This window comes from Crocodylus porosus, unplaced genomic scaffold (genome assembly GCF_001723895.1).
Source record: "Crocodylus porosus isolate Cpor-Errol unplaced genomic scaffold, CroPor_comp1, whole genome shotgun sequence".
Lineage (NCBI taxonomy): Eukaryota > Metazoa > Chordata > Crocodylia > Crocodylidae > Crocodylus > Crocodylus porosus.
The window spans coordinates 12,886,483-12,912,947 of record NW_017728910.1 but is presented as its reverse complement, the minus strand read 5'-3'; the positions used below and the strand labels follow the sequence as shown (position 1 = coordinate 12,912,947).

The 26,465-nt window shown below is 40.4% G+C and overlaps 1 protein-coding gene across 4 annotated transcripts in view; it reads left to right on the top strand.

Moving 5' to 3' along the window:
* MECOM (MDS1 and EVI1 complex locus) overlaps positions 1–26,219 on the top strand; it is a 484,803-nt gene extending 458,584 nt beyond the window's left edge. For all 4 annotated transcript variants that reach the window (XM_019532701.1, XM_019532699.1, XM_019532700.1 and 1 more), the window contains 7 exons: positions 9,361–9,527; positions 10,894–10,971; positions 13,881–14,050; positions 16,433–16,577; positions 22,100–22,336; positions 23,306–23,492; positions 24,551–26,219. In XM_019532701.1, coding sequence (XP_019388246.1) covers positions 9,361–9,527; positions 10,894–10,971; positions 13,881–14,050; positions 16,433–16,577; positions 22,100–22,336; positions 23,306–23,492; positions 24,551–24,685 — 1,119 coding nt within the window. In that variant the 3' untranslated portion in view covers positions 24,686–26,219. The remainder of the gene's footprint in view (positions 1–9,360; positions 9,528–10,893; positions 10,972–13,880; positions 14,051–16,432; positions 16,578–22,099; positions 22,337–23,305; positions 23,493–24,550) is intronic.
* The last annotated feature ends 246 nt before the right edge of the window (positions 26,220–26,465 follow it).

The following is a 26,465-nucleotide window of genomic DNA, read 5'->3' as shown; positions in this document are numbered from 1 at the left end:
GGTGTTTAGGTGCCCAACTCGTACTGATTTCAAAAGGAGCTAGGTGGTAGATACCCCTGGAGAGCCTAAATTCACAAGTTAGTATTGTAAGTACAGGTGCATTGATTAGTAGCCTCTGGATTATATTCTTCTTTCAACTGTACAAATGTTACTCCCAGTAGTGTGAACAGGAGCTGCATTTTTGCACTTGTGCAGTGAAATTAGGCAAAATATTCCTTTAATTTATTATTCTAAGTAGAAATCCAATTTTCTCCTTTGTAGGAATCAAGCCACAGCTGTTACTTTTCTATGTCCCTTCCTTCCACCCCCACAAATAACTAATTGTTTTATTATTAATCTGATAACTGTAGCAGTGGTAATAGCCAATAAATACCAGTCATATAACTCTCCCAAAGTCATGGCTTCTGGTAGCGTGTCCCAAACTGCAGGGCATGCCCTCTTGGAGATAGCAAAAGGTTTATAGCAGGGTGTGACTAAAGGCAAGGTATTATCTATCAAGTCTACTATCCATGTGCATGTGAATCACATAAATGGTGTGGATGCTCAGCATTGCCGTGAATTTTGGTGACTGAAGTATAGGGTTGTGGGGAGGGGGTGCGAAAATGGCTGACTTAATTTAGATGGAGCATAAACTCCCAGACTGCATCCAGATGAGCGGTATGTGGTGCTGCAGACCAGTTCGCAGGGCCACACACCGTACATGCTGGCATTCCCTGCGCTGCTACCTCACAGTGCAGGATTTTTCTTTTACCCCAGGAGATCCCAGGGTCAAAAAACCCATGCCAAAAAAAAGCGGGATGGCGTATGTGGCCACTGTGTGCTCTGCCCAAAACTGGAGTCTGGTTGGTCAGAGCCATGCTCCGGCTACTGGCCAGGCTTCCTGCCATGGCTTCAGCCTCAGGAGGCCCCCAGGACCCCAGATAAGGCTGCTGGGGCAAGCAGAGTTGCTGGTCCCAGCCTCCTCTACCCCATCCAGGGTAACCTGCCACGTGCCAGAGAGTGTATGGCATGGGCGTTTCCCAGGGACAAGTAGCAGTGGCACAAGGTGACTTAGGAGACCAAGAGTCTATTTATGACTCAATCATGTCTTCACTGTGGAGGTATTATCTACATGCCTGAGCTTGCTCTGACCAAGTCACTGGGTTAGTGCTCCCTGGGGGCATCTACATGATACATTTACTGTGGAATTGTCTAATTAGCTCCACAGTAAAGTGTCCCAATCTACACGTGTGGTGCTATTAGGCTGGAGTAAACTAACTCACTCCAGCGTAGGCTGTTACTGCCGGATACAAGTACCATCTTACAGTGAAGTTATTTACTTCAGATCAACGTACATGTAGATGGTGACTAGGGCTGGCTGGGGCATGAAGGTACTAAAGTGAGGGGCTGCCTGCCAACCCTCGTGCCCCAGCCAGCCACTGCTCAGCATGTTGAGCTGGGTCAGAGCAGCTCTGGGCTGGCAGGCCGACCCCCCTCACCTCTACCAGTTGGGGCTGCACCTCCCTGGCTCAACGTGCTGCAGTTCCAGGCGCACATGTAAATGCTATGAATGGAAACAGTAAACTCAGGCATGAACTACTCTGGAGTTTATTGCATCACATTAATATTCATGTGTAGATGCACCCCTGAGAAGCTGGGCTAGTTAGCCTTGGTGGAATGCAGCACTAAAATGGCTATATTGCTTCTGATACCTATACTACTTTGCTCAGAGCTAGACTGGGCATCTCTACATTGCAGTGCATACCCTATGTAACTCTTGGTCATTTCAAAAAGCTGAGGACAGATGTCTCATAAAATGTGGAAGACCTGTACATACTTTTTCATACCTACTTTATGCACAGGACAAGCTCAGTTGTGCTGAAAAAGGCATTTGCATATGCACCGATGTACTTAGATGACCCAATACTCATTTACATTCCTCAAGCTGATGGACCTTGATCTTCCTTTACATAAACCTGACTTTTGATCCCTCTATTTCTCATCTGTAAAAAGAAGATAATAATGTTTACTCACTTTCATTAAGTGCATTGCGATGTTCAGATGAAAAAATGCTACTTTGATGTCCCTGTCAGGTCAGGCCTTTCTTGGTTTGCCTTTCTTGCTACGTGTAAACCAGCACAGCCTGTTCCATGGCCGGGTTGTTGACAACTAAACTCGTGCCCCCACCTGGGCTAGCTTGGGTGGGGAGGGTGTATGGACACCCAGCATGGCTAAAAACAAGACCCATTAAAGGGCAGATGAGCTTCCTGTGAGCCAAAAGCCATCTGTAACTGGAGAGGAGATGAGTGCCATCAGGCCACTTTGAATGAAGAATCACCAATGATGCGGAGCATCTAAAGTGCTCCAATGTCTTGGAGCGGCCTCGGGGCTGACTTGACTTGACTTGACAGGAACTGGTGTAACTCCCATTCAAGTAGATAGGATGCAGTGGGAATTGGGTCAGAGTCTAATTATAAAGTGAATGCTTTTTTATGATCAGTGGACAGTGCTGATGGGATTCACATCATATGCGGAGGTCCAGTACAAGTTCTGCATGTCACTTAAGTCATCTTTTAGAACTGGAACCCTCCTTTGAAGGCCGTGTTCTGGCCCCATTCACAGAGATGAGTACACCAGGATTATTTAATATAGGAGAAACAACTTACATGGAAATTGTTAAACATGTTCCCTTCTGAATTCTAAATGAGCTGCAGGCAGTAAATAGGTGTAAAATAAAAGAAGATGACAAAATTTGAAATCATCAGAGGTGGTCCCAAACATTGCCTTCTTAATCAAGTGAATTAAAATAGTACCATTTTGAAGAGATTCGGTGATTCTTGTGATGCACTCTGGATCTGCTGCACTTTTAAAATAGCAGCGCTGTGTTTGGATAATTATGCAGTAGAAAAACACAGTACATGCTATCTCTTCCAGCTACATTCCCGGATGTTGGCTTGGTCCTAAAATTTACATAATCCAGACTTTTTTTTGTCCTTTGGCCACGATGCTGCTTGAACAGCTGCATTACAATATGAAATAGAAGCATATCACTAAACTGACTGGAGCAAGTTGCTGATTCATGGATGGTTTTTATCTCCATCTTGAAGGGTTTGAATGTGTCACTTGAGCCTTCATATATCAATTCTTGGTATACTGGGTCATTTATTTTAAGATTAGTTTAAATTGTTTTTCACTCTCTGACAAGAATCCTATAGTTCAGATCAATTGGAAACTCCCTCTTGTAAAAGGATCATAGTGTATTCACTCTGCACATTTTATAATCTGTCCCAGAAATTGGTACTCTAGTCACAACCCTCCCTAAAGATCTAATAGTAGATTGGTATGGGTAAGTGACCTGAGACTTCATTTGCAATGACATTATGGAGAATTATAATAATTAAGATTACTGTCCAAATAAATTAAAAGGTACATTTTTTGATGCTTATCCACATTTTTTCCTTTCGTGCATTTATTGTAGGCCAAGGTTCACTCCCCAGAACACCAGGTCAAATCCAGACCAGCTCCATCAAGTCAGTGGAGTTCCTTTGTATTTGTACTGGTGCTAAAGAGAACAAATTATGTCCTTTTCTTGCTACTCCACAACTGTATGCAATTCATGGTTGTAATTCAACCATATGCAATAGGTCTCTTGGTCATGAATGTAATTATGTAAAGTTCTTTTGCCCTGAATATTATCAGTTTTACAGGATTGCAGATACATTTAGCAGGAGTCCTGATTTGTAAAGAAATTATTGTAATTTGGAGTGGGGAGGAAGAAATGTTGAACTTTAATAGCCAGGATTTTGAGATTTCTTGAAATAACACAAGTAAAAATAGAAAACAAACATTTGTGCAAACTTTTCCCATGAGTTATGCCTATAAAGTCAGTTGTTTTTATGATAATAACAGTGAAAGAGTCTAATTTGTAAAACATTAGGTCATGTAATACATGACATTGTCTGCTAGATCATTTCATACCATCATGCTATCTTTTTATTTTATAAATAAATCTCACTTTATTTATGTCACTGATTTTCTGCTGCTGGTTAATAAATTTTAAGACAAATGTTTGAGGCCGTTGTTGATGATATCTTGCCTGTTGAAATGTTTATAAATACTTGTTTTATCCGATTATGGTAATGTCTGCATTTTTGAGTCTGAGCTGGGGAATTGTGACTACATATTGGTTTGCGTCAGTATGAGGTTAATAGCCTCTTAGGGACCAGGAGAGAGGTGGGGGTAAAACTGCTTCCTCTTCCAGACATCTGGACGCAGATAGAATCAACAACTCTTATATATGTAAATCAAAAGTTACTGTTCCATATAAAATACTGTCATTCACCGATCTCAGATTAGGAGCAGACGTTACTTGTCCGTAAGGCAATAACTTTATGCAAAATATGTAATGCAATCTTCTCACTCTCTTACCTCCTCAGCTAACTTTTTCCATGAACATATAAGTTACACTAATTCAACATTAAGGGCCAGACTGTGTCCTCCATTCCCTAGAACAGCACCATCATGCCTTGGCCAGGTATAATCTCTAGAGGTGTATGAGATGGACCCTACTTGATTCGGATTCGAATTCGGCCCGAATCAGGGACAGTGATTCAATTAGTTGATTTGGATCACTGTCCCTGATTCAGTTTGGCTGAATCTGAAGATTCAGTGCTGATTCGGAGAATCAGTGATTTGGACATAGACACAGCTTTAAATGTTTTTTCTACATACCTTGAGGTACCAGCGCGGCTCATGGTCGCTGCGATACTGGGCAGATGGAGTATCTCATAGGAGTGCAGTGGGGCCTCCACGTGCTCAGTGGCGAACCTGGAAGTGGACCAGAAGCGCTTCCGGTCCACTTCCGGGTCTGCTAGGGAGTGTGCTGGGGGGTCCCCCCGCGTGCTCCCCAGCTCAGCAGTCAGCTGCAGGAGGACCCGTGGGTGCTCTCTTGACCCAGGAAGCACCAGTCACTGAGCCAATGGGGCATGGGTTGTGGGGGCAGCACACTCCCCTGCAGACCTGGAATTGGATTGGCAGTGCTTCTTGTCCACTTCTGAGTCTGCTGCCGAGCATGCTGGGGATCCCCCCATGCTTCTGTAGGATGCTTCATCTGCCTCAGCATCGCAGCACTCATGAGCCCCTGCTACCTAGAGGTATGTAGAAAAAACATATAACTCTGTGTCTATGTCCGAATCGTCGAATCTCTCTGAATTGATTTGGAGGGTTTCTGATTCAGTTCAGAGAGATTAAAGGGGCCTCTGATTCAATTCTGATTTGGAGATTCAGCCGCCGAATCAAGTCGAATCTCCACCGAATCAAATCAGAGACCGAAGCTTCGCACAGCCCTAATAATCATAGCTTGTCTGCTTCTTAAAACACATGGACTGTTCATTCCTAACCCAAACTGGGGGTAAGTCACTATAAAAATGTAGAAGGTGTGGGGCCTTGCTTCACTTTCATACAGGTCAGTGTACATGGCCAAGGACCTGATCCACAGCCTATTGAGTCATTGGAAATGTTCCTATTGAATTCACTGAGCTCTGGAGGAGACCCCCAGTTGCAGAGAAGGAAGTGCATTATACTGTTCAAACAGTTGGAGCAGTTAAGCATGCTCTCCTGATATTTCTGGGAGGGATTCTCCTTCCTTGAGCCAGATTTGGCTCTTCACTGTAGGTAGCCACAGGATAGTAGCTGAAGACATCCCAGTAGTGAGAGATTTTGGATTTGAAACCAGAGGCCCGAGGAAACAATTGTATTTCAACAAACATTTACCTAGCCTACTAGGGTGGTGCTCATACTGATGTTCAAGCTCTTGCTGATGTTAAGTAGTTCTGCTGCCACATCACTGATCAAAGTAGCATCTCCATAGATAAGTTTGAGATTTGTTTTATATGCCAAGCCTGATTTTGCTCTCAGGTGCTTGCACAGGTAATTTCCACTTCAGAACATAGAACTTCAGGAACTTCTGGTGCCTACAGATGTTATGGGGCACTAGTCCTACAGCCTTAATAAGCTCTGCAGGGAAGCAAAGCTAGGAAGGAATCAAAGTATGGAGTCTAGAGGAACAGCTAAGAAAGGGCTGTGAGCCAACTTCTGTAGATCAGCTAGGGACCCAAAGACTTTTTGACATTAGTAGGAAATGGGCTGTACTCTCCTTCCCAGTACTGTTGTGCTTTCAAATATTGCCTCGAAGTTTAACTACAGCTCTGAATTTCCCGAGTTTCTTGTAATGGCTGGTTCTTTGATAACTGAAACACTCCTGGTAAAGATTTCTTCCTCTTAGGTTGTTGTTGAGTCCTCTAACCCTCAATTCCACCTTATTAAAGGGATCTGTATTTTTGTTATTGTTGATCTGGGAGCATCTGCTCTGGTGTGGAAACTATGACCCTTCTTCCTAGCTAAGGCAAAGTTCTACCACAGCAAGCATTAAGAAGATGAAAGGAAAGGTCCACTGGTAGCTTTTATGTTGCTCTAGTGGTTCTCTGCAATGAGTAGAGGGACTACAAATGGGCAAAAAGTGTGCGCGTAACAGGCAAGGAAGAGGCTAAGAGCTTCCTATTCCCTCACTTTTATCCCAGTTTTATTTCAGGGCTGGCTGCCTGTGAAGCATAGGAAAAGAAAAAAGCCACTCATTTTCATTCAGCCATTATTATCCTTAAAAATGTACCATTTTTTGGTTACTGGGAGCCACATCTGCTGCTAAACTGATTGAATTCTACTGACCTCAGTAGTGCTGCATTGGTTTACACACACCAGGAATGTAGTCCCAGAGATGTAATTTTGTCTCTTGCTGCTGTGTGTGGTTTGTAAGGCATAGAAACCATGTAAGGTAACAACAGCGATCATTCTTGAAAAATAAGTAATAGTAATTACTCCAGCTGAGCACATAGTTTTAAAAGCAACCCTTGCCTTTAAAATAATTGGATGTACTTTCACTTTCTATAGTTAAGAAACTAAGGACGTCATTTTGACCTCCTGCTAAGTGTGTAGATAGGGTAATTTTGCTGCCATTCATGCAGCTACGTTGTAGGACAGTGCAGAATCAGATGACAAGGCTGAACATAATATAATGATAATAAGCATGACTAAGCCATTTTAAATGTGAAGGGGAAAACAGTTTCTTTAATATATTACTGGAAGGAGCCATGCACGTGAAAAATGGTGATCCAAAAATGATTTAAAACCACTAGATAATGAAACTGACTTGAATATTAAATATACATAAATAAAACATTTATTATCGTCCCAATTTACTTATTATTCTTCACCATAAATATGTGCTATCGTAACCCATGCAGTGTCTTGTCACTGCTGATCAGCCTGAAGGCCAAAGGTCATTTTTCATTCAAGCCATTTATTCTTCGCAATAGTAAAATATCAGAATGATTTCTTGTTGGGAACAATTAGAAGGAATTAAAGGCAGCAGAAACGGTATCATAAAAATTTTAAGAATTGATCCTGAGTAAAGAACAATATGAAACGTTATAAAAATAAATATATGGTAATGTCGAGCTGTATGGCTTGATAATGACATTGCTCTGCTGGGACAGAATTACCTCCTATCCCAGCAGCATCATCATTACATATCTCAGGCCTGTGATCAGTACATGTCAAAATCCTTCATATTGACAAATGTGCTGTCCACTTGCATCTGTGGAGAATGTTTTAGCAGCTGAGTGATTATGAATCAAACCCCAGAGCTTACAGCCCCTACTGCCTCCCAATGCTTTCACATTTGTCGCCTGACAAGTAAATGTATCTTGACTTCCCTCTGAGATTTTTTTGCACCACGTTTGATGAAAGACATTTGGCAAATTGGCAGTGCTACCCTGTACATTGCAATTTGTAGTGAGCATTAGGAGTCTGAGCATGAAATGAGAGGGCAGGCTACAGGCTAAAGGGAAAAAACCCCTCAAACCCAGAGCTAACCAGAACATGAATAGTCATTTCAAAAAACAAGCAGGCAATATTTTTTTTTGGTAACAAAACCATCAGAATCAAACCAGTCTCTTCATAGACCTTAGAGAATGTGACACAAAAATATTCTGTTTCTTGAATATAACTTTATTAATACAGTAGTGCATAATGGAAAATAGTCTCCTCTTACACAGTGAGCCACATTCTCCTCTTCCTTGCTCCAATGTAAATCAGTAGCATTTCCTCTGAAGTCAGTGGAATTACCACATTAGGAGAGAGAAGGGAGAATTCATGGAAAGAGGGTTAAAATCTATCACTCTCGCTCAGGGTTCAAATGCCAAAATGTTCTATGGCAATCACTTCAAGCTGTGCACTATTGCCAAAATTTTTGCAAGTGGCTAATGATTCAGAGTAATTTGGGGATTTTCCAAAATCTTGGCAAACATTAGTGTATGTTTAATGGATAGAGTTGGGATCATCACACCAGCCAGTGTATGAGAAGATGAGCTAACACTAAAGGGGGGGGGGGGGGAGGGGGCGGGAAATCCAAAAGTAGTTCAAAACAAACAGGAAAAAGAAGTAAAGATTGATAAGAGATCACAGTAGGTATCAGTTGCTGTTGAAGGGTAAGTGATATTTCAGGCGTGTATGCGCCTGCAGTCTGAGCCAAGCGTTGCCCTTGTTTAGACTGGAGTGAAGTCAGGGAGATTCGGTGGAACTCCAGCTTTATAACATGCAACTCAGAACCAAATTCAGTTCATCATCTTCCGCAGCACTTCCCTCCACCTGCTACAGATACTTTACTGTAAGAGCCACTTTCTCCAAAAGGTCATTTTGGATCGTATTTTTGTAGTAGGTGCATATAGGGTCAAATCCTGTTCCCACTGAAATCCCTGGCAAATCCCAGGTTGATTTAATTAGAAACAGGATGTAACCTCTACCATCTGATTTAAGTGGAGATATCTTATTATTTTCCCTGGCACAATTCAGAGTCTAGAATTTTCCTTATGCAGAGTTTTCAAGTTATAAGACTTGCAACAATAATATTACTGTAGCAGAAAAGTGTAAGACTCTAACATGCAAATAAATAAAAAAGGCCATCAATTAATTAGAATTTGAATAGAAATAGTTTGATAAACATTCACTCCAATGAGTTTCAAACTTGCATGGCATTATTTGTTAGCACGTATGGAGATTAGGAAACATGAGCTGCTAGATGAACAGGCTTTATCATGTACTATCAGCATCTGCAGAGCTGCTGAGTGATTTACAGTCAACAGAAGGCATTTACATTATTAAAACTTTAGTAACACAGTTCACCATTTTTTTGTCCTACTTGGCTAGAAAAAATAGTTTTCTTCAACCATTATTACACACAATCATTTTTTTAATGGCACACTTTGCATTCAAGATTATCTTTGCAGAAAAAATGACTTCGCTGTGATGTTTGTTTTTCTTTTACAGATGTCAGCTATCGAAAACATGGCCGAAAAGCTAGAGAGTTTTAGCGCCCTGAAACCAGAAGCCAGTGAACTCATACAATCTGTCCCGTCCATGTTCAACTTCAGAGCCCCTCCAAGTGCCCTCCCAGAAAACCTTCTCAGAAAGGGCAAGGAACGCTATACCTGCAGGTAATTGCAAAACTAATCATGACAGGCTTTCCTAACATCTTTCTGCTTTCAAAAGGGTCTACTGTTTACTTTGGAAATTACTCCTGATTGGATGATTAATAGAAATCATGGTAGGTCTATAAGATTTCAAAGTGCCCTTTAGCCAGTGAAACATGGAAACTGTGTTTTGTTTTTTGTTATCGTACAAGGAATTTGTCTTATATCATCCTAGTTTGATGAATGAGGCTGAAAACATTACAAAAACAAGCGTGTTTCCATATTGCCTCATCACCTTGTTACTAATAATTGTGCTTTCATTATTAATTTTTTCTGTTCATAAGCTACAGGACTGTTTTTCTCAGACCTCTGCCTTTACTTTCAAAAGAGATATTTCAGAAAGTATATGAATTATTAAAACATATATGTCCCACCTTAACGAAAGTGATATCTTAGCAGTCATTGCGAGTATGATTGAAATGAATAGGAGTCTTGTAAAAGAGAGCAGGATCTGACTCGTGGATCTGTTTGGTATGTCTTAGTATAAAATAATAAATTGCACATTAAAAATAGAGGGCTTAATGCTGAAAAACTTAGAAAGTCTCTCTCGTATACTGTGACTATATTTCATATTAACTTCATGGGGAGTGGAAAGCACTTATTGCCATGCAAGACAGGGCTGAAGTTGCTTAATGTAACTATTCCAATCATGCTGTTTTTTGGCACATTACTAAGGAGTACTAGTGGGGTTTTATTGTTGTTATAGCTCTCAGGGAATTGAAAGAATGATTTTCAAATTGCAGCATTTAAGTTCTTATACCATCTCCAGAATGTTCTGGCTTTTGACTTTGGCATATCAGTTTATCTGATCTTTTTGAAAACATGCCACCTTCTTTCAAGACAAGTTGTTATAGAAACATACCTTGATGGATTAGGTCTTTGCATCTTGTCTGAGCTGATCCTATTCAGTGCACAGAATGATGTCACATTTGCTGACACGTAGAATGAGTTGAAAGATTTGAAGTCTGCTTACATCAAACCAGAATTCCCAGCCTTTAATAGCAGATTTTCATGCTTCGAAAACATGAACGTGACAGATATGGAATTAATAAGTTTAGAATTTTTGGACAGTCATTAAAACTAAGTCTGTTTTCATAAATTGCTTGCGTATGCGCAAGAAATTCCAGCCAGTTTCAGCAATTCAGGCTTCATTCATAAGGTTATTTATATTTGTTGGATGCCTTGATTGAAATTTTTAAATGCCAAAGAAATACCAATACCATGCAGGATTTATTAAATTAAGGCTGTACATCTGGTTCACGATTGCAGCTCAAAGTGAAATGAAGTCAGCTGTGGTTATTCTGTCTTATAAACTATTTTCTAATCACAGATACTGTGGTAAGATTTTCCCAAGATCTGCAAACCTAACACGTCACCTGAGGACGCACACTGGAGAACAGCCCTACAGGTACAATAAACCCTTCCCTGTGTTTGTAGTCATGAGCATAATGCAATGCTCATGGGGCATAGTGGTTAAAGCAGGAACACGGGAATTCAGTATTTCTGTGCTTTGTTTCCAGTTCTACCCGTGATTCATTACAAACCCATTGAAATTAACAGGAATCTTTCCATGGATTTCAATAGATTTTGGATCAAGTCCTCAATGTGATTGAGAAGAGATTTTTTTAAAGCTGCCTCAGGGGGTTTGGAGAACTCTATTAATTTCAATGGGAATTGTGTACTTGTCAAGGTGCCTTTGGAAATCTCTCTGACTCAGTTCCTCTGTTTGCAAAACAATAGGTGGTATTACAGACAGGAGGGCTATGAGGAGTAGTCTGCCTATGAAGTGCTTGGGGATTTCAATTGAAATTTATAGAAACTCGTCTGCCTAAGTGAAACGTATCACACTGGCATTATTATTATTAGGAAATGTTTATAGTTTTGCTCACAATATTGTCTGTTGGTTTGTGTGCACAATGTTTGTGCTGATATGGGACATTTGTTATTTCCTCTTTGTATACAAGAAATGTGAAATGCGTTAGCTAACATATTTAGAAAATAAACCAGAATAAAAACCCTACACTCTTTGTCCTGATCTAGACACTCCACTCCAGAGACAGATGTATCACACGCAGTTATATAGTGTTTTGGACATACTTGCCTAAAGGGACAAGGAGAGATTTTGGTCATAGCTTGAAAAATATTTGAGGTGAAAAAACAATTATAACACTACAGCAACAACTTCCTTCCCAAATCCCAGCCCCACCTCACATGCCTGTATATCTCACGTGGCAGTTTTGGCAGTTTTGGATTTGAAGGCTGGTGGGATACAAATTACAGTAGAAATCCAGGATAACATTATTATTTCAGAACACACCCACAATAATTGAATCCCCAAAAAATGAAATCCTCTTCTACCAGGAACTGAGAGTCACACTTTCCAGTGACTGCAGTGGGTATCTAAGGGGTGCAGGCCATTAGTAGTAGTAGGTTGTTAGAGATATACTAGGTGGGATTTTCAAAAGCACTCAGCGTTGGCATAATACTGCTTTGTTGATGTCATTAGTAAAAGAGTGAGTCCAGCGTTGGGAGCTGGAGAAAAACCTGACTTTTAAGGATGGAATTTTCAAAAGTGACCAAGCTAACAGCATCAAGTCCCTTGGAACTCATGCACCTAAATCACTTTCACCCTTTCGAAAATATTAAAGAAGCTCAACAACAGTACTTTTTAAGTATTTAACAATATACTTAATTCAGATGCTCTTTACGTTCTACTGATTTTCAAAACAGCATGGTTTCAAAGCTTTGATTATACTAATTTATTTCTCGTCTAATAGGAATTCTTTTGAAAGTGTTAAATTACCCAAACTATATCTCGGTTTCCCCCTTGTTGACAAACATGTGGTAGTTATGCACATATAGAAATAACTGAAGCTTTAGTTTATTGAAAATGAAATAGTCATTGAAAATCAGTTGGAATGAAGCCAGTTCATTTTTCAATAAAACCAATTTGTAAATTTTATAACCTGAAAAGAGCAGAAAAAGTTCCTTGTTTGTAATGAAACCTTTTTTTCCTCCCTGGGAATCTCTTGGGGAAATAGGATTCATGTCAAATTTTATCCATGACTAAAGAGGTATCTTGAAGCATGTTTTGCTTGTCCACTACATAAAAGCCAGAAACAATTAGTGGCAAAGTGGACAATTTCTGCACTGAAAAAATTGACATCATTGCTAGTGTGAGAGAGGTGTTTTGAAGCAGAGGAGAAGATTGAACAACTGGAGTGATGAAGAGTGTTGGCTAGTTGCCAGCAAGAGAGTTTGGAATAGTTATAGTATGTCTTAGTAATGGCTTAAAGAGCAATACAGTAAAGGCTTTAGGGACTCCAAATCACTACAGAGTATGAAAATTGATGCCTCTGGTACCAGAGTGATAGACTAAACTACTCACATTGGCACAGTATTAAAGATTTGGATTGTTTATTGCTCAGTTTTGGAAGATAACCGAATTTCCTCTGGGATTAGCAATCAAGCAAGCTAATTCCCCAAGAAAAGATTTAATCACACAGTATAATTTTGAATAGAAAAAATGGCCTTTTTACCTTATTTGAACATTAGAAGGAATTTGTTTCATGTTTTTTTTCCCTCCTAAAACTGTTTAATTGTATTGTATTGGCAGCACATGAAACAACAGTTATTGCTCTACTGTTTTCAAACTACTCAGTTTTGCATGCAGTACTTCAAAAAATGGGAATCAATTACCCTAACTAATTTTATGCAATTAAATCTGAAATATGCTCCTTCTTAAATGCAGTACTTAAATTTTTAAGAGCCTAAGGTAGACTGAAATTGAAACATCAGCTGTGTGAATAACACCTAAATGATAACAGCCTAAACTTGCAGGTGTTCAAGTAAAACGCCTTCTTATTTTAGGGGAATTTTACCTGTATAAGGACAGCATAATTAATCGAATACTGAGAATGGTCATAAAAAGATGCTGAATGCCTCTAGGGCCTAAGTCTGTAAGGTGCTGAGCATCTTCTAGAGTCAGCAGTGGAAGTTAAGGCTACTCAGCACGTCACTGAATTGCACCATTAGATCTGATTCAGTGGAGTTCTCCCAGCATAAAGTCACTTTAAGTCAGTTTTGTCATCAAATGCAGTTCCAGTGAGATTGAATCAATGCCTGCCATCAAATCTTTAAAAAGAAAAGAAATCAAACAGAAGGAAAGAAAGGAAAGAAAAGGTTTCAGAAGGAGAACATGTTAGAATTTGAAGTCTGAGGTCTGTTTTGGACAATTTTTGTGGATGCCTGTCACTTTATATTCTAATTATCTTTCCAGCTACTAATAAACCCTTTTTTCCCACACATTTTTTTTAGATGCAAATACTGTGACAGGTCCTTTAGCATATCTTCTAACCTGCAGAGGCACGTCCGTAACATCCACAATAAGGAGAAGCCATTCAAATGTCACTTATGTGACAGGTGCTTTGGTCAACAAACCAATCTAGACAGACATCTAAAAAAGCATGAGAATGGGAACATGTCTGGTATGTAATCTTTCTCCCTTTCCATTGCCCCCTAAATGTTTTCAGTGTTAACAGACAATAGCCTTCTGCTCATTTTCAAAGCTGCCTTTGTAAAGTATGCAACCTTTGTTCTAAGCTTTTGGGTGAAATTTTGGAAAATACCTGAGAGCACAAGGACATTGAAATGACAGTGATATTCAAGGTGCTTTTGAAAATCCCAGCACAGATTTTTTTTCCTTCGTAGCTAATTACAGCTTTATGGTTTTTCTCAAGTCAACTTTGACATATTTGGACATGGGCATCTTCACTCCACTTCCATGGTCGTACTGCTACCAATGAAAGCTTGGACTTTAGACTTTTCTGGGTGCATCTCCTAAAATGTTTTGAGTTTCAGCAGCCTGTTTGCTTTGTCTTTCCTTTGCCCCCCACCCCCTTCTTTACCCCAAAGTTACAAACTGAACTAGAATCCCCATCTAACCAAGGGCACCACACTGGAGGATTATATGGGTCACAAAGGGAGCCCTCTATGGCTGGAGAGCAGGTACCTGCAGGGTTTTAAAAGTCCATGTTTGCATTCTTTTTAGTTCATTATCTGCCTAACTGAAATAATTGAGCACATGCAACAGATGCATCTAATAAATAATAATATTATATTGAATGTAGAGGTTGAGGTTTTTCTCCTGGATGTGCTTGATAGCTTGCAATGTGTTATCTTTGGGTGTGATATGAATATAGTTCTCTGTAATTATGTCAATGACACTGCATGCTTAAAACCAAGCTAGAGAAGTAGTAGGTAAAAATATGTCCTACTTATTTGGTGGAATACTTGGTTTAATGTCAGCATTTATTTTTTGAAAGTACTGATGGTACAGGGTGGCAGGAAAGAAAGACACTGAAATATTGAAAGACATTGCTGGTAAGGACAATTTATTAACGTAAGTCAGTGAAACAGCATCAAGCTTACAAGCAGGGATTGTGGTGACCATAAGGTCTGAATCCTACCAAAAGCCCATTATGCATGGCATTATGTTGAAATCTTGTGCAAAAAGTTGACCCTACCTCTAGTTTTAATCTGTGCTGAATAATCAGACAAATTAGCAAATCTTTCTTAGACCCCTGTTTCTAGCTATGTTTGGGATGGGCAGGTGTGTAATTACGGCGGCTGCCCCACTAAACTCAGGGTTTGGAAAGCACTTGATTAAACCCAACCAGTGCTGACCACCAGCAGTTTACTTAAAGATCTTGGGTCTCTCCATTATTCAGTCAGGTCATCATCAGGCTTCAATAAGCTGGTCACCACTAGTCATAATGGACATTTATAGATGTGCTCAGGGATGTGGGGGAGGAGCCACAAGTGTCAGCGCCTGGACCACCACAAGTGTCAGTATCCCCACGCTGAAAAATGACGGCGGGGTGCTTTGACTAAACCTTGTCAAACCTTCATCATGCAGATGCAAATACACATGACGCTGGAGTCTGCTGGAGCACAGTAATTAGCAAGCTGCAGCAGACCTAATTAATTGCATCAAAGCAGCCTCTTTGCACATGTATAGGCGCTCAAGAAGTCTTGTCTTGGAAAAGGTGGTGAAAATCAGCACTATTTTTCTGATGTTCAAAAGAAGGGACTTGGGAGTCAGGCCTGACTTTTTTTGGTCTACCTGTCACTGACTCACTATGTGCCACTGGGCAAGTCATTTAAGACTAGAAAAAGGCAAGAAAAAGGTACGTTGCCCTACAAAAAATATTTTAAAATGTTGTTTTGTATTCATCCATAACCAAGAAGGTTTTCCCAAAAAATGAGAGCTGTCTACCCCAGGATATATAGGTGAACAGTATGCTCACAATGGATGTAGGAGACCAAGTTCAAGTCTCTGTCCAAACTAGACAAAGTAGGAACTTGAACTTAGATCTCTCTCATTCCAGAAGACTGTCCTGGTCACCCAGTTATTAGGTATACTGGAGTGGAGTCTCTTGTTCTCTCCTGGACCTTGGAATCCTTAAAAAAAACCTTAAACTGATACAATCTTATGAAAAATTTGCTTTACAATATTTTCCACTATCTTAACACAAATTGCTGGCCACCTCTACTTACAAACCAGTGCTTTTCTTATTGGAGTTAATAGGAATTTTGCAATAGACTTCAATGGAAACAAGGATTTCTCTATATTTCAGCTGATCATACTGTAAAATGGAAATGATATCTAGACATAATATACGTTTGGAAGCACTTTAACTTGATGACCAAAAAGTGATAGATGCACAAACCTACAAAGTATTATCGTTATTGTTACAAAAATCTTTCTTAGGATTTTGTATTGGAAACCATCTTAATCATGATGATCATTAATTTTTCAGTTGAAATAAGTCCTCAAAAACTGATACTTTATTTTGCCTTCTTTAAAGGTACTGCAACATCCTCACCTCACTCAGAACTCGAAAGCACAGGGGCAATTCTAGATGACAAAGAGGATTCTTACTTCACAGAAATTCGGAATTTCATTGGGAACAGCAACCACAGTAACCAATCCCCTAGGAATTCAGAAGAGAGGTAAGATTCAACTATTCTGACTTCTCAAGGGGACACCATCCCTTTCCCAGTTGACTTTCTAAATACTGATACACACTGGGTGTGTCTACACACACGTGCATTAGATCCAGGAGTAGTTTACACACAAGTAGACTACTCATGAATAAATGCTTCTGGGCAGGTGTCTACAGGTGTAGGGAAATGGAAGCAGATTTGCTGTTAATGGCAGCAAACTGGTCTTGTTTCCTGGGGCCTTAAAATAGGCCCCTGCCACCACCAGGGGGAGCTTTAAGCTTCCCCTGGGTGCTAGCCGAGCACCAGGCCAGGAGACAGCTGTCTTCTGGCCAGGGCTGGGACGCTGCTCCTTGCACCCCAGGGTGGGGGGTAAGGTGGTGCTGCTTGCTGTCAGAGCAGGGACAATATCTCCCTGCCCCAGCAGCAGGGAGTACCCAGCCCTGGCTCCCTGATCAGGGTAGAGAATTTGGGAAGAGCTTCAGGGAAGGTGCAGGGGGCTGGGACCTGACCCCCTTCTACAGCTATTTCCAAGACCTGTGCCTTGATTGCCTGATTGGGGCATGGGGCTGGGACCTGCCCCTGACTGGAACAGGTCCCAGCCCCTGTTCTGCAATTATGGGGTGGGAGCCAAAGAGTTTGTTCCCTGCTCAGCTCCATGATTGCAGAGCTACATGGGGAACAGGCTCCCCAGTCCCTGCCAACAGGGAGCTCCCAGTGCCAGCTCTGTGGTCACGGGGCCAGCGCTGGGAGATAAGGATCTCCCAGCCCCCACTCCCCAATTGCTATCTCAGTGGGTGGGGGCTTGGAACTCCATACTGCCAGGGCAGGGGGACATAGTCCCCACCAGGGCACCAGTGACAGAGCCTGCCCCAGCAGCAGGCGGCTCCCATGGGTGGGGAGCAATGGTCCACCTCCTGGTTGCTGGCTGACCAGGAGCAGATTTGCTCCTGGTCAGGTGTCTACATGAATGCTACTGCACGGTTAGTAATCGCAAATAAATTTGCTACTTGCATTTGCAGGTAGCAAATTTATTCATGAGCATCAAGGTTTACTGTGCAGTAAGCACATGGATGTGTAGACACACATGCTTACTGCCTAGTAAACGTCACTACTGTACAGTAAAGCATCTCATGTAGACACACCCACTGTGAAAGAAAGTTGGTTGTGTTGAATAGGAAGTGATTTAGTAATCTGGCTGCAAAGCTACAACTACACAGTTTTGCAAAGTAGGTATGTTGATTTGATCCTTCATGTATAAACAAAATACTGGAGACAAAAGACTATGCTCTAAACAGAATCGAAAGCATTGGCTGATGGTAGATAGCAAAATGCAATGTATATCAGGCATTGAGACACATCTATACCATCTTTTTAACAAGTGGTCCATCTTTTATTAGTGTTTCTGTATTTAAACCCCCTACACACCAATATGTAGATCTACTGAAGTCTAGTATAGCCTGTTTCCCATTTTAAATTTGTAGAAATCAATAGGTCTCAGCACCATTTACAATCACAAAGGAGAGAATTAGAGAGAGTGTTGTAATCTGAAAACGTAGGTATATTAACTAAACTAACTAAGAAACTTAGCAAAGTAAATCTAATTCTTAAAAAACAAACACAAGAACCTAACTAAGGGCACTAATACACATGATGAACCTCTGCTCCGACATGTGCTAATTAGCACACATTGGAGCAGACCTGATTAACTGAGTCTGCTGGAATATGTTAATTAGCACACTCCAGCAGCCTCCGCATCGTGTATTCAGCATTCCCACATTTAACAAGGACACCTTAACTAAAGCTTGTCAAACGAGTTTTAGTTGAAGCATCCCCACCACCATTTTGAAGTGCAGGACATTGAATAAATGTGACATTGCGGGCACTTTAATTAGAGGGCTTTCAAAACAGCTTTAATTAAAGTGCTCCCCCCTTCACTCCAGAGTGCATACAGACATCCTAAATGGCTAACTTGGTACTAGGCAAAGTGCTATTGGCACAAAATTAGTGATTTCTCTGTCTGTATGAGAGGAATTGTTTCTGACAGGATATAGTTTAAACAGGATATTGTTTACATATGCGCATTTGAATTTTTGTGAACTAACAGATGAAATAGGATTTAAAGAATTTTCAGCTAAAATATAGCTAAGGTAAAGGTTTTGAGATCTTGTGCACTTTTGTTTCTAATGTCTGTTACCTGGAGTATCTGTGTGCACCCTACTCAGAGCTATGAAGTAAGGTGAAGAGTACAACTTTGTTGATTTCTTTCAGTTAATTTGTATCATATTATCTACATTAGAAATTGTTTACTACCAGTGACAGTTTTCATCTCCTATTTAAATTTTTTACTTATCTTTATGCTGGAACCAAGTGGTAGACATAACAAAACGTTCCTGAAGGCAACTGAATAAATTATTATATGCATATTCAAATTTCATTCCATCTTGATTGGCAAAGAGGTTGTTTTTTTTTTTTTTTTTGCACATCTGGTCTCAACATGTCGTTCAACAGGAAGTTAGTAAAGAGAAAAGGTTGATGGGTCATACAGTGTTTCCTTTCTAAATTTGGCACTTCAGACTACCTTTGATGGATATTTTATCCTTGGCAAATTACTACATTTGAAAGCATAATTAGAGAATCTGTTTTCTTAATCATATGGCTTTCGTTACTTTGGTTTTAGTCCATTTCCCTTTCATTTCTAACAGTCTTGATCTAGCATAACTAGCAAGTTGGCAGCCTGATCCTTGATTAATAATTTCTTATGTCTGTCCAAAACATATTATCATCAAACGTAGATAAAAGATGATAAAGATATCCATTCTTTGACAATATTTGAATAATTACTCCCCCCGACCCTTTTTTAGTTAAGCTTTTTGAATTGGTGCCAGCTCAGCATTTTTGACATTGCATTGCAAATAGATCTGTTCCTAATTTTTTAATAGGCTGTCAAATCTGAGGGGCAATTGGCTGATGATAATTTACTGTAGAATATTGACCTGTGTGGACATGTCGGAGCCCTTTTTTATATGCCATGAAGGCCACTTTTTCAGGGTATGCATTGTCATAACTTTCCTAGCATAGTTTTAGATGATTTAGCTAACAGATGATTTTCTGGACAAAACTAGAAATAGATGAAATCTTACTTGTTTTAAAGAAGGGCAGAGTGATATGGTAACTTCTAGTGAACTACAGATTTCAGTTAGTTACTTTTCCAAAGGCAGGCAATTATTTTGGGTGAAGGGCCACTTACCAAGTTTTGGCAAGCTGTCAAGGGTCACATGGGTAGCCCCGCCCCTTGACAGGTACCCCACCCCCTGGTTGCCATCTTGTGACCAGCAGTCCCACCCCCTAACCCCTTACCTTTGCCACCAGAAGTCCCTCCCCTTGCCCCCCGAAGTACTCCTTTCAGCAAGGGGTTTTGCCATCTCAGAACCAGAAAAATACCAAACTATCTTCTAAAAAGTGATCATCTACAACATTCATTAATTTGATGTCAAAAAATATTTTTGTCCTGATTTACATGTGTTTGTGTAGTGTACACAGAGTTGACTGCATGATGGCTTAAAATGAAGTTTTATTCTTGTATATTGTGTGGGGGTGGGTATAGGTTTGTGGGGGCTGTGGGTGTGTGCATATGTGGGGAGTGGATGGGTATGGGGAGGTGGCTGTGGTTTGCGTATGGCAGCGCGAGGGGAGGCGTAGATGCATGTATATGGAGGGGTGTGCGTGCGGGACTCACCATATGAACACACACACACTCTGCCCTTGTGCCTACACACACACACACACACACACATACACACACACTGCCTCTGTGCCTGCACACAGACACACACACACTGCCCCGTGCCTGCAGACAGGCACATATTCTACCCCTGTGCCTGCCAAGACGCACGTGCACACACATACACACCCCACCAGTGTGGTCCCACGCTCCGTGGTCTGGGGATGCAGCCGGGATCCACAGCCACTTGGTGGTGGAGCATGGTGGGGGCAGGAAAGCAGGGAACTGGCTTGGGGTGAGCAGGACTGGGCTGCTTATGTCTGCAAGCCTGCTGAGGGCTCCCTCTGGGTCCTGCTGCCCCTGGCTCCATCCAGCTTTGACAGGGAGCCGGGGCAAATAAATATTAATTTACTAAATTTTTTCAGGGCTCCACAAGCTGGATAGAATGGCCTGGTGGGCTGGATCTGGCCCACAGGCCATTTTGCCCGCCCCTGTCCTAAGGGAATAAAGCTCTTACATTAAGAAACTAGGCAAATCAATATCCAGTGTGTTTTCATGTGTCATCTTTTAATGCCAGAATTCTTAGTATATTTTGTATTGTTCTCTACAATACCAGTCATATTCCCAAGCTAACTGTATGCAAGCAACAATGCTCCCATTTTTATAATTCTATTCCTGGAAGACTAAGGATCTTTAATATAACAGAAACAATCAAGAGTCCAATATGGCATAAACCACTGGGCTGGATGCTCAGATCAACATATTGCCATTGACTGCAGGGGAGCACTACTGATTTACATCAGTTGCATAGCTCCCCAGTAAGTACCAATTAATATATTCCTATAGCAGTAATAGGCATCTTCTACTCCATTTAATAGGCATGCTGGCCACTCAGCAACTCCAGTTTCTCAGCATTATTTAGCATTGAGCTTCTGATCAAACAAGCTACAGCAGCAGAACAACCTATTACTCACCATGGATGCTGTCTGTACCTTTGGTAGAATGAGTTGTAAAAGGTATTCTTTAATAACCTATTGAAAACACAAGATGCCATAAGAATAGAATATTCAGACCTAAAGATTTTCAAAATACAAGTGTTCAAAACTGGTAGTGTTATAATGATTTTCTGCCTAGCTTAAAACATTGCATCAAATATGGAGAATTAAGGGGCCTTGTTTGATATCGCCACTGCCCTTTCAATTCAGCCCCCAGCAACTGTTGGCACAAACCTGAAGTCATGGTTATTTGCACTCACAGGCGCACCCATTTGGATGTTTGTGGTGTAGACAGGTAGGGCTGTTTCTCAATGGATGGCAGATGACTTGACACAAAAGGACTTGCACAAGGAACTGTATGTGCATCTACTTCAGGATACAAAATTCTGAACACAGTATCAGGCACAGTCCTAAGAGCACCTGTTCAAAGTCATCGGGTTACTATGCCTAGGCTAGGTGTAGGAGTACAAGCAAAAGGAATTAAGTCAGTGAAAAGTTTGGAAGAATATGCCTCGTAAGTGTCAGAGTAGGCCCTGATGTAGCCTTTTAAGGGTTGGGGTGGAATCCTTTAGTACTTGGGCCACATCTTCCCATTGATTTTTAAGAAGGCGTCGTCACAAATATGGAGTTTATATTTGAATCTAAACAGTACAAATCACTAACCAGCACACTGGAAATGACAGTACTCCACTGGCAGGGGGAAAGCACATGTTTTAATTCTTTTTTGGATCAGTCTTCTATGATTTTCTTGGTTTTTTTATTTCAAAAGGCCGGTGGTTGATTGACCCACTGATTTTGATTTTTTTTTTTAGAATGAATGGCAGCCACTTTAAGGATGAGAAAGCCACGGGGGCGAGTCAGAACTCCGACTTGTTGGATGATGAAGAGGCAGACGATGAAGTAATGATGGATGAAGAGGATGAAGAAAGTGATATTGCAGCGAAGGGAGGCAAAGAACCTGCTTCAAGTACCATACATGAAGGAACCCCCGAGGATGACTATGAGGAAACAAGTACTTTGGATATGAATTGCAAGACTTCCCCTGGCAGGTCGGTTCCTTCCTAGTATTTTAAATGGTACAATCAATTATGTAAGACAAAAACAAAAAACTGGGCAAGAATTTCAATGCCAAAACCCTGAGAGGCCGCAGGAAAACTCCTCTAAGCTAACCCTCTGCTCACAATATTTTGGCTGACACAAACCCTGTCCTCAGCTACTTCATGGACTCTGTTCTGTTTATGGGCAGACATAATTTGCACTGGACATTATGAGTAGCAGACGCTATCACATCAGGGTACACATAGATATAAATACATGGAATATACCTGTGTTCCTGGCTCCTACTGCTCACGTGCTACAGATGGACTAGAATAGAGGCAATGGATTTCTGTATTGCAGTACTATAACTGCAGACTCTCCTGCATGCATTTGTTGTTAGCACTATCCAGAACTGAGCCCATGAAACACAGCTTGAACAAACAAAAATGACTGACATTTCTATATAAGAAGGAATTATTTCTATATTATTATTTCATAGCATAAGACATTTTCACATGGACATTAGGGTTTACATTGAAGTATTGTTTAGAGGCCCAGTAGAAATCAGGGCTCCAAGGAGTTAAGTGCCATACAAACAAAGAGTAAGAGAAAGTTTTGCCCCAAAGTTCTTACAGTCTAAGTAGACAAAACAGGGGATGGTTGGGAACACAGAGGTAAAGATCTAGACCCTTGATTGATTTCAGTGGAAGTTAGGTACTGACATATTTGAAGATCCTGGTTAAACTGACTTGTCCACAGTAGCTGAGGAAAGGTAGGACTGGCATACAGGCCTATGAAATCCTCTCCGCTATCCTTTCTGCTGGACAGGTACTGCAGCTTTCATGAGTTTTGGTGAAATGAGTTTATGGTAGATTTAAGTGAATGAGAATTGTCTTTCAGTATTTTTACACTTGGGAAAGGAAGAGGCCTTTTACTGGAAATGTTATATACATGTTTATAATCTCTGTTGTGTTTTGTAGGTATAAAGACGATGAGTATAATAAGACTGGACTATCAGCTTTGGACCACATAAGGCACTTCACAGATAGCCTCAAAATGAGGAAAATGGGAGAAAACCAGTACAATGAAACTGAACTGGCAGCCTTTAATACTCCCCACCTGCCAGAGGACCTAAAGCAACCACTGTACAGGAAATCGAAGTCCCAGGTAATGTCCCAGGTTGTGCTCCAGAACAGGAGTGAGCTCGGAACATTCTGTCTCCCCACACCACGGTCTCTGGGGTATCTGGGAGCAGATCTTCAGGTGTTGTATTTCCGTGATGCTCCATTGACTCTGGAGGACAATGCTCCTTTATATATAACACCTGAGGTTCCCAGGATATCTAGATGATGTCTAGAGATATCCGTGATATCTAAAGATCTAAATTAGAACTATTACTGTGTAGTGTGCACCTGCATACTATATGCAGAAATTGTATCACAGATATGCTGCTTTTACATAAACCAACATGAGCTTATTAATGCTAACATGGGCTTTAAGACCCCTGAGAACAGAACTTGGCCAAATGTATTATCACAGCTTAGCATCGCTCAAGAGGATTATTTCTCTTTCGCTTCTGTTTTGTTGGCTGAGGTAGCATCGTCTCCTAATGGCTTTGCTTACTAAGTCCATAACACCAAGCAGCAGTGCTTGGGTGGGCTGACATATCAGTCCCAGCTTTTAAGATTGGGATATAATAAAAAGGGAGTATAACTGCATTCCCATTTTCAAATTGCCCAGGTCATTATGCAATATGTATGCCTTCATAACAGACTGAAAGCAATGAAAGGTTCAAACAAAGTATAATATGCTGTAATATTCAGTAAATATATATTTATTCAGAAAATATATATTCCTAGCACCAGGTAAGTAGAATAATAATTTTTGTTGCTTATCTAGCACTTGAGAATTGATGCAACTAACTCTTGTGCAAAGACTCTGAAGGAAAAGGTGATGTGATTGGTTAGATTAATTTTGAATACATTGAAAGCTGTGTGAGCCTTAGATGAAAAATGCAAAGAATTGTTTCTGTTAGTGGGTGAAAAAGGTCCAAGGACATGTTGGAGGAGACCTTACCTAATAGATGTTGCGTAAATAAATTGAATACAAGACACCATCTAGGGCCTAGCTAGAAGCCTGGCTGCCTATGGAGGCCTTTGTTTGATTTCAAGTCGGTGGCTTGTGAAGAGTGTTTACCACCCTTTCTCTCTCTTGTCTTCATTCAGGCATATGCTATGATGCTCTCTCTCTCTGACAAGGACTCCATCCATTCTGCATCCCATAATTCTCCCAACGTGTGGCACAGTATGGCAAGAGCTGCCGCAGAAGCCAGCGCCATCCAATCCATTAGTCACGTATGACATTGTGAAAGCTAACCAAGAATGGGACCAAGTCCAAAACAGTAGCATGGCTCTTTCATATATGACTATTTAAAAGACTGCTGAGCAGAATGCCTTATAAATCTGTAGGGTCACTCATTTAAAGTCTGATGACCTTAAACTGAATAATTTTAAAAAGAAAGAAACTATTTATTCTCGATATTTTGTTTTGCACAGCAAAGGCAGCTGCTGACTTCTGGAGGATCAATGCGACTTAAACAAAAAGGTTTCAATGGATTATGTAAACCAGGGCCGGGAAAAAGTGTCTTCCAATTCACCCGGTTCAGGGGGTGGGGGCAAAAGGGTTAAGACTGCATTGATACACACATGGGCACTCCTTTAAAGTAGAAACTGAATCGTTTTTCTTTTTGTATACGATAGTTTGACACAGGATTGGGAACAGTTGCTTTTATGTACAAATCCTCTTCATTAAAGCTTTATGCATTTTAACCCTTTGAAGAAAGAAAGTAGTTCTGTCAAATGCACACTATCCATCCTTAATGCAGAAACTGATAACAGGGAATATTTTGTCCTCTCCGTAATTCCTTTTGCCTTCTTAAGTGCATTGTAAAAAGGGAAAAAAAGAAAAAAAGAAGAAAAAAGATAGAAAAAAAAGAACTAAGAGAAACAGTAAATAAGAGGTTTGTGTATATTGTAAACTATGAATGTTCACCACTCCAAAAGCTTGCCATTCAGATATTTCTGTCAGAGAACATGTTCATCTACAGTACCACTAGTTCAATGTTTGCCAAATCATTGTAATGACATTTTTAATTTTAGACAATCATGTCGCAATTTTGTGTTGTTTCTTTTTCTCCCCCCTCTGATTTCTTCTTTGTGTTGTGTGTACCATGTATTTATTTGTTGGCAAACAATTGTTTGTTGATTAAAATAGCACTGTTCCTATAATAAACAGCACTGCTCTAGTCCCCCACTACTTCTTCATGATGCAGGCACCCGTGTACTTCAAAACAAGTGAGATGAACTGATCTGTGTATATGGGAGTGCAAAACAGTGTTTGAAATTTCCTTACATTCCTCTTTTATTTTATTTTTTTCCTTTTAATGAAACTAAATAACTAATAGAGGTGACTTAGTTTTTTTGTAATACATTAAATTGATTCAATTGTATAAACAGTTATAATTTCTTCATGAAAGCATGATTCTTCTGATTAAAGCTGTACCCAATATTTTAAGCTGGTTGTCTGCGAGCTTGTGTGATGTTATGTTCATGTTAATCCTATTTGTAAGATGAAGTGTTCCAAACTTATGTTAAAAAAATAAATAAATAACAGACTGTATTCAGGTTTTTTTTTTTTTGTTTTGTTTTGGGGATTTTCTTTGCCCTTTAGCAAGGGACCAGATTTCTTTTCCTTTTGTTTATAATCTCATTTTAAAATAATTGGCAAGTTGAGGTACTTTCTTTAAATGCTTTGTACAATGTAACTGTTACGCATTTCAGTACATTACTATGGGAGGATCAACTAAAAAAAAAAATAAAGGATTACCAAACTGAAGGGATCTTTTCCACTCCTTTTGTTTTTGTCTAGGTCGAGGCACTGTGTTTCATTTATTGGTGGTAATCTGCAGGGTTAGGAATGTGCTGTTCTCGGTGTTGATGGGCAATAATAATGCTACCAGTGGAACTTGGCATTTCACTAGCATCTTCCATCCAGTTATCTGAATGTGCTGCTAAATGAGTTAGGACCCGCTCCAAAGACTCTTGTTGATGTCAGCAGGCTAGAGCTCAGGCCTCCGTCTCA